We start from the raw sequence: 15,818 nt of genomic DNA on the forward strand, positions 1-15,818 counted from the left end.
GAGGTTGTAAGTCAGTTACATTAACCCATGCTCAACTGGTACTTATCTTATCGACCTGAAAAGGATGTAAGGCTAAATCAACCTTGATGGAATTTGAACTCACAATATAAAGAAGTGCAAAATGCTGCTAAGCATTTGGTCCAGTGTGCTAATGAGTCTGCCAGTTCACTACCTTTAATACTAGGAATAATTATTGATTAAAATACTGTGCAGGCATACTTAAACCTTGTGAGTGGATTTGGTTGGTGGAAACTATAAGAAGTTTGTCATATATGTACGTGTCTCATCCTGACTTGTAAATGAATGTCACTATCATACAAATGGTGTTGTGCATTTCCAATTTCCAATAGATATGTGTCCAACCATAGGGAAAAAAAATATTTTGTGTGGAAATAGACGACGATTGGTGACAGGAAAGTTATTTTGTCATAGAAAATCTGCCTCAACTAATTCCACCTGACCATGCAAGTACGAAAAAGTGAAGGTTAAAATGATGATGATGATATACACATATATATGTAAAGATATGTACTAGGCATATACAAGTCAAATTTATCCATTTCCCTATAGATTGAAGAAAAAACAAAAAGATTTTAATTTTTGACCCTTACTGTTGCCAGCGCCGCCTCGACTGGCTTCTGTGCCGGTGGCACATAAAAAGCATCATCCGAACGTGGCTGATGCCAGCCCCGCCTCGACTGGCTTCTGTGCCGGTGGCACATAAAAAGCACCATCCGAACGTGGCCGATGCCAGCCCTGCCTCGACTGGCTTCTGTGCCAGTGGCACGTAAAAAGCACCAACCGATCGTGGCCGATGCCAGACCCCTCTGGCACCTGTGCAGGTGGCACGTAAAAAGCACCCACTACACTCGCGGAGTGGTTGGCGTTAGGAAGGGCATCCAGCTGTATAAACACTGCCAGATCAGACTGGAGCCTGGTGCAGCCCCTGGATTCCCAGACTCCGGTCAAACCGTCCAACCCATGCTAGCGCGGAAAACGGACGTTAAACGATGATGATGACTGAGGTCTCATCAAAGTTGTCTACATCACTTGACCATTCTCAGAGAAAAAGCAGCTAATCTAGCAGCTCGAGCCAGTAGGCCTGTCAGCAGGGAACCCAATCCACACAGTAACAAGGTATAATGTATATAAACCTTTGAAGTAGATATACTAAGTGGCAAATTTACTTATGTATCTGTGTATGTGAGTATGCATGCTCACGCATGTACTGTGTGCTTGCTTCTATAAAAGTCACAATGTATGAACAGTGATGCTGCTGTCAATTCTTCTATAAACAGATCACCTGCTCACTTCACGCCTCCAAAGATTTGAGAAATAAAAGATTCCTTAATGCAAAACAGGTAAGGATTAGCTACAGGAAGAGCATCGTACTGTATAACAATACTACAATAACATGTTCATCTAACCTATTCTAACATGGAAAAATGGATTTAAAAATGAACAAACAGGCAATGATTTGTTCTGTGTTCAAATCTAAGGAGATTGAAGTTTCTTAATCAAGGATATATCACAATCTTAGTTGAGAGGAAATGCTCCACTAACCCTTCAATTTGCAGTTTGATGTCCTATTTATAAATATAATAATCATATAAGAGAATAAGCCTAATGACATTACTAATGGTGATTTTGTAAAAAATTCTGTACTATGGCATCAATGCCATAGTACATCAATGTTTTTTATTAAATACAAAAATGCAATGGTCCTTCCCCATCTTTCATAACACAACTATCACCACCATCATCTACCAAACTGAATGGAAAAGGTCTTTCATACTTTTAGTGAGAGCAACTGACAAAATTAGAGATAATTGGCAGCCAATAAATGCAAACTCACTCCTGACGGGTTAGGTGTAAACGAAGTAAATATGATATAAATAATGCAAAAGTGGGAGACATATAACCAGAGTAATAAACAAGATGGCAGATGTAGTGTTGATGATAATGACTTAGAGCTTAGGTTTGGTTAATGAATAATTTACGATTATGTTATTAGACAGTAAATGATTGAGAATTTTAGACTGGTGGCAGTGGTGATGGAGAGCAGAAAAGATAAAACACCAACTTTCCATGAGTTATTTCATTCCATCTATAAGGGAGAGTGAGGTAAAAAATGTGGCTTTCATGCCTTTCTTTTAGGCAAGAAAGCCACATTGTAAGTGAACTGGCTCCAAAAGGAATGGTAAGATGAGCCATAAACTCATCAAGAACATGGTGTCATACACACTACAAGTCATTAAAAAAGGCCATACATTTTGGGGAAACCCACAGTCAAGACATGAATGGTACTTACCTTGTCAATCTTGAAAGAACTGAAGCTAAACTTGACCTTGGCAGAGATAATCTTTTTTTTTTATTATAAGGTACAAGACAAAATAAAAAAGACACATAGATATTCAAATTGTAAATGTTTACAATACAAAAGAAAACACAATAATGGTGGAAAGTGTGATTTAATGTAACAATAAAAATTTCCATATCATAAATGTTATTTACAATGAATATAAAATCATTCCAGTTTAGATGTGACAGGAAAGGAAACATACTATAGGTACAAACTGGCTGCAAATACAATATCTCTTTTTATCTTCCTGATCCCTGGAAAAAAAAGAAATAAATAAGTAAATAAGTTTTGTTATAATTTGTGTATGAAGCATCATACATAATCATCATTTAACGTCTGTCTTCCATGCTGGAATGGATTGGACAGTTCAATAGGATCCAATAAGTTGGAAGGCTACATTGAGCTCTAATGTGTCATGGTTTCTACAGCTGGATGCCCTTCCTAATGCTAACCGCTTTATAGTGTACTGGGTGCTAGAGCTGTGAAGTCTTGCATGCATTAATTTCAACCCTTATTAATAACTGTACTGTTTCTTTCCTGGTAATATGACATCTGACTCTACAAAGAAGTCTTCAAAAGTAACTCATAGCAGCTTCTCGTGAAAATGGACAAAATTTGAGATTGTGCTGTTATCAAGTACTTGTAGAAAGAGGCTTTAGCCTTCAATGACATTCATACTGACATGGTTGCTACATTAGAGGATGACACTCCAGCTTTATCAACAATGCAGAAGTAGGTAGCTGAATTTAGGAGAGGAAGAGAGACTCTTAAAGATGACCTAAGCTCTGGACATCCTGCAACAACCACCAAAACCAGGGAAAACACTGAATGTGTTCACCACATGGTGATGGATGACAGGCAATTGGCTATAAATCAAATAGCCAATGCTATTAGCATATCCTGTGAGGGAGTTAAGAATACTCTGCACAATGAACTTGGCATAATAAAGGTTTTCTGCTTGGTGAGTATCATGTCTTCTGACACCAGATCAAAAGCATACCAGGCTGGTCACATCACAGCAAAATCTGACATTGTTTGAGGCAGATGCAACTGGCTTCCTCGAACGTTTCCCAACCCAGGATGAGAGTTAGTTCCATCATTTTGAGCCAGAGATAAAGAGACAATCCATGCAGTGGAAACACCTCTCCTCACCTGCTACAAAGACTATGGCCATTTCATCCACAGGGAAGGTAATGGTCTCAATTTTGGAGGGAAGCAAAAGGTAGTGCTTACTGACTGCCTTCAAAAGAGCCACAGTATCAATGGAAAATACTGTGCCAACTTGCTGACGCAGGTACAAAAGGCTATCAAGACCAAGCACTCAGGAAAACTGGCAAAAGGAGTTTTGTTTCATCAGTTAAATGCTCCAGCACACAAGTCATTAGTTTCAATGACTGCTGTGCATGTCTGTGGCTTTGAACTGATTGATCAATTTCCCTATTCTCCTGATTTGGCTCCATCTAACCATCATTTGTTCTCCCCTACATGAAAAAGCACTTGGCAGGGATCCAGTATCCTAGTGATGATGACGTCACATCTACTGTTCTTTTATCTCTTACTTGCTTCAGCCATGCTGAGACACCACTTTCAAGGGTTTTAGTTGAACAAATCAACCTCACAACTTATTTGTTTTTTCTTTTAAGCCTAGTACTTATCCTACCCGTCTCTTTTGCTGAACCGCAAAATTACTGAGATGTAAACACACCAGTTGTCAAGTGATGGTGGGAGACAAACACAGACACACACACACACACACACACATATATATATATATATATATATATATATACTATGGGCTTCTTTCAGTTTCCTTCAATCAAATTCATTCACTATGCTTTGGCCAGCCTGAGGCTATAGTAGGAGGACACTTGCCCAATGTGCCACGCAGTGGGGACTGAATCCAGAATCATGTGGTTAAGAAGCAATGCGCCTGTTGATAATTTTTTTGACCAGCAGGATGAAAGCTTCTTCACCAATGAGATCCAGGCACTGTAACGCCAACGAAAGAAGTGTGTGAACTGCAAGGGGAACTGCGAAAAATAAGCCTCATTTGGTCACATTCCATGAGAGCATCTTGATCAACCTATGAAATTTTCCAGCTGACCCTTGGACATTAGCTACCCTGTATTTTGAGTGGACATGTTTCAATATAAATTTCCCACTGGTTTAATAAAATGGGTTCTGCCTAAGCTGGAGTATTTTTCTTAAAAGAATTATAAAAAGATTAACTTATCTCTTATATACAAAGGGTCTACATTTTTAAAAAACTTGTAAGAATATTATAAGCACAAGTGATATTCCTTTATCTTATATGCCCGAAACTTGAAGGGCTTTAGATTTTGGATCTTTCTGGACATTGAAATGATTGTCTATTTGAATTTATAAAATGGACTAAAATGATTGAGACTGAAAATTCTTTTGATTTTCAATTTTGAGGCACTTCTTACATTAAAAAGACACATTAAGCAGTTGTAGGATTCAGGATTATCAACCTTCAATGAAATACAAGGCAATCACCAAATTTTGCAGGAAAATAAACAAACAAACAAAAAAAAGGAAAGAAAAGAAAGAATACTTTGACATATGTTTAGGGATATACATAGTATTTCCTTTTTATTCTTTTATTTGTTTTAGTCATTTGACTGTAGCCATGCTGTAGCACTGCCTTTAGTCGAACAAATCGACCCCAGGACTTATTCTTTGTAAGCCTAGTAGTTATTCTATCGATAACTTTGCTGAACCGCTAAGTTATGTGGGCATAAACACACCAACATCGGTTGTCAAGCGGTATTTGGGGGTGGGTGGTGACAAACACAGACACACAAACATATACATACATACATATATATATATATATATATATATATATGACAGGCTTCTTTCAGTTTCCATCTACCAAATCCACTCACAAGGCTTTGGTCGGCCCGAGGCTGTAGTAAAAGACACTTGCCCAGGGCGCCACGCAGTGGGACTGAACCCAGAACCATGTGGTTGGTAAGCAAGCTACTTACCACACAGCCACTCCTGCACCTATGGAATGTTTTTTTTTACATCTAATATCCATAAAAAATATATTTAATTATTAAATCTATATTCAGATATATAGCCATCTTTTTTCTGCAGAGGTGTCCCCTAAAAATGTCTCTGTGCTGAATACTTTGACAAAAAGTATGTTTCAGCTCACTTTGTTATAAACAGGGACCAACGGAAGCAGATTACTCTCAATATATAAACAGCATATGAACTGTGAATGAAGCAGAAATTCACTGAGAGAACTGGAATTAGATATGTTGATGTGGGAATTGAAACACATGGAAAGCAGCTGCGTTTTGCAAATCTGTCCTATTTATGTGAATAATGGAGAGGAAAAGAGAAAAAAAACAACAAACTCCCATAAATTTGATGATGATGATTGTGATACATTTGTTTCCATAGTAACTGATTTTACTATAATTGCAATGACTTCAGTCGTTTTCTGAAGGAGGGTGTTAACTGGGTTTATTCACCACCAACTGGTAACATTAATTAGATAATAGACATTCTGCTCTAACTAAAAGCTACAATTACTATTTCTATGATATATAAATAGATTTGCTCTACATAAATCTGGCTGATGATTCCTCCAATTACTCAAGGTCAGGTCAATCACAAATTAAGATATTAATGTGGTGAAAATTAGTGTCAACAAACAGAAACAGCCACAAACAACACATACGAAACCAATACAAGAGAGAATATTTTACGATACCTTCTGAAAATTTACTTTCAAGTTCTGTGTTTCCAATAGCTTTTGATGCTTGACACATTTGTCTCAACATTTCCTCTAATCGCCGCATGATTCTTATAACACTTCCTGTTAAAATAGTTTTATTAAACCAAATGTTACTAATTCAGTAAGTGGGATGTAACACCAATCACAACCATTGGTAGAAAGCAATCCTTAACCCTTTAGCATTTAAATTGGGTATATCGGGCCCAAACATTCTACCTGCTTTATGTATTCAAGCTGGTCAGATCTAGCCTCTCATACCTGCCCTACAATAACATTCTAATAAGCTAACACTACATCAAAATTCTAAAGCTACGAGATAATGCATGATTAATTCAAAACGTGAATAAATAGGCATTAAATTTGACAGAGGAATCTGAATGCTAAAAGGTTAATGCAGTTAACAAAACCAAAAATCATGATTAAAAGGAAAACAAAAAAACAGTTCATATTGAAGTTTTGAGATACTCAGCTGACCATGTTAGAAATAATACAAATAAAATGGCTTTGTAGATATGGTATCAGAGGGTTATCAAGTCAAAAGTCTTCATTTTAAAAATCACTGTAGGTTATTTTACTGTGTATTTGGAGATTTCATTGAATACCATGTGCCTAATTTTACCTAACTGGTGGAAATATGTCCTGTATTCTATCATAGAGGAGACCTATCTTTCTCCAACTTCAAGTTAAGGATTTGTACCTAAGCACTGCTTCTGAAAAGCTATTTGAAGCTTCAGAGATATATTTTGCATTTAGTAAGTGTCCCAGCTGTAAATAGGAACTAAGCAGAGATACAGTAGACTGCTGTAGGTAGTTTGGTAAGTTGTAAATTAATTACAGTTGTATTAGCTTACTGTAGGAAGCTCAAGTCCTGAAACTGCTCACTGAAAAAGAAACAGATCCTAATGACCACCAACAAGAATTCTAAACGTCCACTGAGTCTCTACATGAAAATCACTTGATCTGTTGTTAGAAATAGCAGTCAAATCTACAAGAATGACACTATGCTCGCTTAACGAATATAGTACTAATGAACAAGATGGTCATGACCAGAATGCTTTGATCATAAGACTGCTCATTCAGGACTCTCTGGTGCTAAATAACCACCATCACCCTCCTATACGCACAACTTTATTTGCTTTGATTAACCACCTTTATCAGTCCTGATTAACTAACTCTCACATTGATTAATAGTAATTGTTAACCAAATCAGTAGCCATAAAAGGTCAATCTGTTTTTTTAGTTAATAAGAGTAATAATTTTGTTTTTAACAATTTTTGCATTTTCAAACTGGGATAAATCAAGGAAAACAGAAAACCTCATGAAAAGCTATTATGTTATACCTTCAAATATATCAGTCATTTTACAAATTTGAGCAAACTCAGCACCATTGCACCAAGCATTCACAACATCCATCATATGTGGTTTGAAAGAATCAACGTAAGTTTCTTCATCCATCTCTATCTTGGCTTCTTTGCTCACTCGGGCAATTCTTCTGGCAGTTTCCTGTAAAACAAAAAGACCAATTCTAAAAGACACCAGCATCGGAGTAAATACAGAATGGTGTGTGATTCTTTAATCCTGCTGCAGTCAAACACTTCTAATACTGGTAGTACAATGAAACTACACCCAGTGCACAGCCCATGCTGTAATGTGAGTAATGACAGGAAGGGAAACTATCTGTTTAAATAAAAATGACATGCACAACAACAAAGGTTAGTTGTTTTCTCTGTGGTTGTAAGTGCCAGATGATGAAAGACTCGTACCAACTTGGAAAAACGCAAAACAATGATGCCAACTGTGAATGATTTTTACAAAGGTTTTCATATTTTGATCCACTAAGCTAAACAATTAGCATCATCATTTCTTAATGTTTACCTTCCTTGCTAGCAGGGATTAGACAGTGTGACAGGATCAAACCTGTTGGAGGACCGAGTCATGCTCCAATGTCTACTTTGACATGGTTTTTATTGTTGGAAGCTCTTCCTAACACCCACCACAATACAGAGTGTACCTGGTGTTTGTTTTTTTTTCATGGCACCAGCACTAACAAGATTACCATGTAGCTCACAAGATGAAGTAAATATGATATAAATAATGCAGACGCAGTGTTGATGATGATGACTTAGAGCTTGGTACAGTTGCGTTATTAGTAAATGATTAAGAATTTTAGACTGCCTGGTGGTAGTGATGGAGAGCAGAAAAGATAAAACACCAACTAAATACCTTTCATGAGTTAATTCAGTCCTGCTATAATATAAGAATTTGGCTTTCTCCTGGGCAATAGTAGCATGACTGAACTGGCTTCAAAATGAAGAATAAGACAAGCTACAGACTCATTGAGAACATGGTGTCACACATACAAGTCATAATAAAAATGTCATACATTTTGGAGAAACCCTCACTCAGTTAAGACTATCTCAGCAGAGATAGCTGACAGATAAACCAATTCCATTGGAACAAAGAAGTCTAGTCATTTTAGAGGATAGTGGTGAGAAGCAAAATGTCAAGAAATCAAAGGGAATATGGAAGATAATTGAAAAGCTAACTAACACTTGGTGTGTTTGACTAGTGATACCAGCAACAGCAGTAAATTTGTGACAGCTGATGTACAAATACACTCTTTTACTCTTCTCCAAATGACATTCTATACTACTGGCTACGATATAAAGACAGATAATATTAGCACTGCTAATCCTTCCTGTAAAATAGCAATGGTTTTGTTACCTGGATGCACTGAACCAAGTTTCGCCAGGAAAAATAAAAGCCATAACAGCAGCAAACAATTTCAAGATATACATTTGCTGCTATATTTCATTTTACTTCATAAACTCCCTGTTTTTTAACTGCATCTCCATCATCATTATCACTGCTGTCACTATCATCACCATTGCCACTGCTGTCACTATCATCAACATTTTAATATTCACTTTTCCATGCTAGAATGGGTTAGATACAATATGTGAGGCAGACCAAATCTCTCGTTTATTTGGGTAATCACTAAAACTAATGTAATTAAGTGCACTTACCTGCATGATTCTTAATGGTCCACGAAGTGTTTCTGTCAATTTGGGAGTTTCTGATGCTTTTTCTTGGCAGACAAAACAACTGAGGAGGGCACAACTCTGTTGGACAGTGAGGTCAGTGAAAACTCCATGGAAAATCAACTCAGTAAGAAGAAGTTCTTGACCACTGAAAATTTAAATATGAAATTAAGTCATGAAATAGTGAGTTATTTTTGAGAAACCAGATAATCCAATAAAAGGTAAATACAATTTATAATGACCAACAATTTAATTTATGAAGTTGAAAAAAAAAGAAAGAAAACTTTACTTTTGATATATTCACAAACTTATAAATTTTGTCTACAACCAAAAATTAACACACTGGTTAACCCTTTCGTTACTATATTTCTGACCAAAATACACCCCTCATGAGTTTCAATTAAATTCTAAAATAATCATGAATTTAGGCTTGTTTCATTAAATAACTGTAATTTTTTTTACTTATCAACATATTAATGTGATATTTGGAACATAATTAAAGAAAGGGTTCTTAATCAATTCTATTGCATAACTTTTGTCTCAAAGTGACTTTAATTACAGATAAATCCACGTAAATTGAGCAAAAGGTAAAAATATTAAAATTTTGTTTAAACATCACCATAGAAAATGAATCATCAGCTAATATTCAAATGGGTATGCAACAAAATTTTGATAAAGAAGAATTGTGCACATCACTAGATCATCAGTTGAATTTAATGCACAACAGGTGTACCATAAAGGTGGAATAAACTGAAATACTGGAATCCACTGCAAGTTTGACCGAACTAAAGAAATCGGTAAAAAAATAATATACGGCCCTGGTTATGGTATGGAAGTGATAAATTCCAGACCACATCGTTCCCTAGGCAATGCTGACTAATATTATTTTCCCTGTATAAAAACTAAATCCACAACAGTACCCAGTATTTGCTTCACAAATTTTCCAAACTTTGTTCCCCCATTTTGTGTTTGTTTACAATCTGCGTAAATTTGTTTCCGCATTGATCACTCCAAACAAGCATAATGAAAAAAATAAAGTCTAATGGTTTCACTTCCTAAGAAAGACTATAGATAAACTCAATCTCCTCAGAAAAATTGCTAATAAAAACATTTTTAAAGTTTTTTTTTACTTCATTCCGATGTAAAATCGTCTTTGCTATCGCCATTGCCACTTTGTTTCTTTGGAATCGCTGCTTTCATTTTCGGATAAAAAAAATATCCTATTCATTATTGTACACCACGTGCTTTTGTACCTATTTCATTCTTTTTCTCGATATCTCCCTATTTTCCGTTGAAAAAGCTTTAAATTTGGAATCAATACTTGATAACATGAAACTCCTATCCATTTTCAATGTTGAAGAAAAATCGATGCCAAAAAAATGTGGAAAAAAATCTCCCAAAATTCACTGAGTTCAAATATCAGGTCAAGCAATGTCGAATACTACAACCCAACTATTTATAAATGAAATCACGTGTTTTAACGAATGTACCGAGATTTGGGTTCAAATTTACATTTAAATAACAATAGGTTCTCTCGGCCGGCTACGGCCAGGTTGGTATTATGAAGCAAAAAATTTTTCGGCCGGGTTAGTAACGAAAGGGTTAAACCAACAGATTAAAAAAAAAATTAGAATAACCCTCTGTTGGTCACTTTCCACATTTTGAACATATTGCTTTTCTGGACATCAAAACAAAAGTTCTAATGTCTAGCAGCTGACTTCATAAATGCCCACAAGATTATCCACCATCTTTCCAACTTCAGCCACCTTTTTGAATTCAATAACTCTCCTGTATATGGACATGCTTATAAAATCAGAGTAGGGCCCATGACTTTCAGAAACATTGTTTTCACACTCAGTATTGTCAAAGCACAGAATAAACTCTCTGCATCAGTCATTAGCTATCAAGACAATGCATCATTAAAAAATTCCATGCTTTCCAAAATTCACTAACACTATTTCTAGAAAGCCTATGTACCCTTTCATCTTTATGGCTCTTTCACTATTCACTTTTCTATCTTTCATATCTCATTGTTTTCTTTCTTTACTTGACCTATTGCTATTTCAGGCTCATTAGTGTGCCATAGCTCTGTAAGTAGGTGTTGTCTTGACATTTGCATGCTGTGCTGACGACAGTGTCAGGGATGCAAAAAAGGGGTCCAGCCATTGAACGGTTTGTTATTTGAAAGACCACTGGAAATAGTACCTGGCTCAAAAAAAACAATGTTGGTTGGTGCCGGGAAGCACATCCCACGACAGGGCTATGACAAATTGGAGTACTGTGTTATTACATTGTTTATATATTATTGTCCTTACAAATGTTTCAGTTGGTACAAGATGCAACAGCAAAATATCTTGTTGTGAGGCATACAAGCTATCAAAGTTAGACAGGTGTTAATGGTGTCCTCATGTAGCCAATTTTTCCTTTTTTTTTTTTTCAGTTACCGTTATGGATTAGCCTGATGTACGCCATGGGTTTGCTATTTAACTCTTTAGTGTTCAGATTACTCTGTTGAATGTAATGTGTTTTTATTCAAATTGTTTTGAATTAATTATGCATTTTCTTATATCTTTGCAGTTTCAATAATGTGATTGTTTATTTTTAGAATGATATTGTAGGGTAGGTGTGAGACCAAATCTGGCCAGTTTGAATATTGGGGCCAGATATGGCCAGTTTAAATGCTAAAGCATTAAATGTTTATCAACCAGTAAAATGTAGGAGACTGTTTTTGCTAAGCTTGTACATTTACGTTTGTGCTGTTGTTGTTCTACCATGTTCTATTTGTATATAACTGTAAATTCAACTTGAATTTGAACTGAAAATATCTGGATTTAGGATTTAAGTTTTATTCCTTTAAAACTAACCAAACCTTGCAGTTACCATCACAATATCAGGGTTATTAAACTTAAAAAAAAAAAAAAAAAAAAAAAAAAAAAAAAAAAAAAAGAAAAGTTTGATTACCTGTCAATTTCACAAGCAACTCTGCCTTTCATTTCAATAACATCTGAAGGCGTTGCATAGCCAAGTCGCCTCAACACACGCTTCCGGCATTTCAACTCATCCATTTGCAGTAATGACTTCTTTTTCTTCATTTCAAGTTTGATTTTTTTAATTTCTTGTCCAAGCTAAAATACACAAAGAAATCTTTATATTGTGTCCAACATAGAACATAGAAAATCTTCATATTTTGTCCAAGCTAAAATACATAACTCTTCATAACCTTATATATTGTGCAAGCTACATAAGGAAATCTTTAAAAGAATGTAATATGTTGTGTGTGCTTTCTACCAAATTCCTAACTGTCCACTTTTGAGTGTTCCTGGGCAAAGCAAATAAACGTATTATTCTCAACCCACCTAGCTGACAACATTTTTCACACTAATTTCCGAGTTGCTTGGTTAAGCAAGAGACAGAATTCAAATGTAAAACAGAAAAGTGAAGTATGCTACCATGGAACATGAATGTAGAAGGAACAAACACTATTTGAATGAAATTCTTTGTATACAAAGACTGTGCAACATGTCGAGAAACTTGGATATCCTTTTGAGATTGACTGTAAGCAAAGGACACCAACCAGTATTGATAGTGAGATTGTTGTTTACTGTTAACAAAAATATATGAAGACAAAGGGAAATATGAACTCACACAAACACACACATGACACTCAGAAATACGCCTGATAGGCTTCTTCAGTTTCTAAACCAATTTCATTTACAAGGTATTAGTCAATCCATTGGGTGTAGTATAGAATGTCAGCTGATAATATTCAGGCAGGGCAACAAAACCCCTAAACAACATGGCTTCAAAGACAACTTCAAAACTACACAGGCATGCCTGTACCTACTGGTGCATTTGATTTTATTTACCTTAGCTTTTCGTTCATACAGTGAATAATATTCTTCCAGTTTTGGGTCTTTATGAAGAGGATGGGAATACATACGGTGTTCAAAAGCTTCAATTTTCTGAAAGGGACAAAAATACAATCAAATATAAATTGCCTGTAGCAAACATCTAACAAATTGCACATAAAATATTACTCATGTGTGTGTACATATGTATATGCATACATTATATATATTCATATTATACATGTGTGTATATGTACACAAACATACATAGCATACACAATATTTTGTTACAAGGAAGGAAACTGTTATCTATAGTTCAAATCTGCAAAAGATAACAAATGGAATAATGTTCATGAAATGTTGCTTATACCTTAATGTTTTCCTTCAAGCCTTTCTCTCGGATACCCATATCATCAATTGGGTCTAGCAAGGGTAGACCACATGGAAACCTGCGTTGGACTTCCTGAAAGAATGAAAGAAAGCACAAGTATTTCAGTGAAGTTAAAATATAAAGTGATTTTGCAATAGGAAACTTCATGAAATAAAATAAAATTAAACCAATATGTAGTCTATCATTAGGCTTTCAAAGCTTTATTCTGCCATAAACACAATGGATTCCACCTCATACAACATAAAATCACACAGCATAAATTAAATATGTTAAAAGTATGTATTACTGAAACATGTCTGTATACATGATAGTGTGTTGAACTTAGTATAAATTGTACTGAACGTCAGTTCAGTACATTGCTAGTAATTGTTACATTAACTTTTAAGAACCCACCCACCCACTCAGCATTAATCCCTTCCCTTTCTTGGTCACACTGCTCCACCCCAATTAGTGCCTACTATATCATTCTGTTACTCTCATCACAACTGTAAATCTGTTCCTCTCATCCTACCCTGCCCCATCCTGCTGTCTCGGACCCTAACCCTGTCCTCTCTTCTGTTCTTCCTGTTTTAGGGATCACATTAGCTTCTAATCTTGCAAGGCAATCTTTACGAGTGCCGGAGCAATGAGAAAAGCATCCACTATAACTTGTAGAGGGGTTTGTGTTAGAAAGGGCATTCAGCTGTACAAACTATACCCACGGTAGACATTGGATTAGGATAAGAGTCCTCCAACTCATCGGATCCTGTGAAACAATCCAACCTATGTCAACATGGAAGCCAGACATTAAATGATAGAATCCTTATGAAAACATTTTATACATAATGGGTTATCTTACACATTGATTATAAAATTTAAGCCAATGAATCAATGAGTATAAATTATCACACAGGTCAAAGAGAGGGTCATAGCCCAACTAATTAGGGAGAAAGTCTGCTTAGATGAGATGCAGTTCAGTTTTGTGCCAGGTAGAAGCACCACTGATGCTAAATTCCTGGTACAGCAACTACAGGAGAAATACCAAGCCAAAGATAAACCCCTATATGGACTTAGAGAAAGCCTTTGACAGGGTTCCCAATCCCTTATCTGGTGGGCAATGCGGAAACTGGGGATTGACAAATGGTTAATAAGGGCTGTACAGGCCCTATACAGAAATGCTGCTAGTAGGGTTAGGATTGGAGATAAGTATAGTTAAGAATTCCAGGTAGAAGTAGGGGTCCACCAAGGATCAGCCCTTAGCCCCCTCTTATTCATCATAGTCCTCCAGGCAATAACAGAGGAATACAAGACAGGTTGCCCCTAGGAACTCCTCTATGCTGATGACCTGGCCCTCATAGCAGAGTCACTACCAGAACTAGAGAAGAAACTTCAAGTGTGGAAGCAAGGTTTAGAATTGAAGGGTCTTAGAGTCAATGTTGCAAACAACAAAGTTCTAGTAAGTAGGAAGGCAAACACATCACACACCCCTTCAGGTAGGTGGCCCTGCTCGATCTGTAGAAAAGGTGTAAGTAGAAACTCCATAAGATGTACCCAGTGTAAACTACGGACATATAAGAGGTACAGCAACATCAAAGGAAGACTAACCAAGAAAATAGCTTTCACATGCAGCAGATGCACAGGGGCAATAAACACCACAGATGCTCAGAAAACAGACTCCATCACATGCCAGGAGGAAAAACTAGAAGTAGTTGATAGCTTCTGGTACTTAGGTGACCAAGTCAGTAGTGATAATTATCCGCTATGGCCACCTGAACTGCCAAATCGTATGATTTCAGCCCTTCTTGACCTTATCAACAATAGGCATCCATGGCTAGGTACAGCAGCTTTATCTGTGAGCAATATAAACATGAGTGATTTTATGCACCACATGTCCATATGAGAAGTTCTCTCATGGTAAATAATGCAATATTCTGTGTTCTGACACAACATCCACTTTAAGTAGGAGATAAATATTTATTTTTTAGTATTAGTACTGCTTGTCACTGTTAATTATTTTGTGTGTGTGTTTGTCCCGCACCATTGCTAGACCACCAGTGTTGGTTTGTTTACATCCTTGTAAATTAACAGTTCGGCAAAAGGGACAAATAAGATAAGTACAAGACTGAAAAAATAAAAAGGTACTAGGGTCAATTTGTTTGACAAAACCCTTCAAGGCAGTACCTCAGTATGGCCACAGTCTAATAACCGAAATAGGTAGAAGATAAATTTGGATGGTCTCAGGAACTCTGGTAGCTTAATGAAAGAGTTCAATGGTAAAATCATCAAATAGGAGGAGTCATGAAATGTGGAGTACCTGAACTGATTTTAGGATGCTCTGTCTGCTGTCCAGTGACCGCAAGTCTTTAGGAACATATAAGCGTACGGAACTTATTGAAGATATCAAATGAATGAGAATAGGTACAAC

The 15,818-nt window shown here is 36.3% G+C and overlaps 1 protein-coding gene across 1 annotated transcript in view; it reads right to left on the bottom strand.

The window, feature by feature from the left end:
* Window positions 1-2,452: 2,452 nt before the first annotated feature.
* LOC115214013 (exosome RNA helicase MTR4) overlaps window positions 2,453-15,818 on the bottom strand; it is a 37,949-nt gene continuing 24,583 nt past the window's right edge. Inside the window, exons 19-26 of the mRNA XM_029783027.2 lie at window positions 15,708-15,818; window positions 13,394-13,486; window positions 13,042-13,137; window positions 12,137-12,300; window positions 9,161-9,323; window positions 7,475-7,637; window positions 6,111-6,215; window positions 2,453-2,616 (exon numbers count right to left, since the gene is read on the bottom strand). Of these exons, the coding sequence (XP_029638887.1) occupies window positions 2,564-2,616; window positions 6,111-6,215; window positions 7,475-7,637; window positions 9,161-9,323; window positions 12,137-12,300; window positions 13,042-13,137; window positions 13,394-13,486; window positions 15,708-15,818 (948 nt within the window). The 3' untranslated portion in view covers window positions 2,453-2,563. The remainder of the gene's footprint in view (window positions 2,617-6,110; window positions 6,216-7,474; window positions 7,638-9,160; window positions 9,324-12,136; window positions 12,301-13,041; window positions 13,138-13,393; window positions 13,487-15,707) is intronic.

The sequence above is a fragment of the Octopus sinensis genome, linkage group LG7, assembly GCF_006345805.1.
Source record: "Octopus sinensis linkage group LG7, ASM634580v1, whole genome shotgun sequence".
Classification (NCBI taxonomy): domain Eukaryota; kingdom Metazoa; phylum Mollusca; class Cephalopoda; order Octopoda; family Octopodidae; genus Octopus; species Octopus sinensis.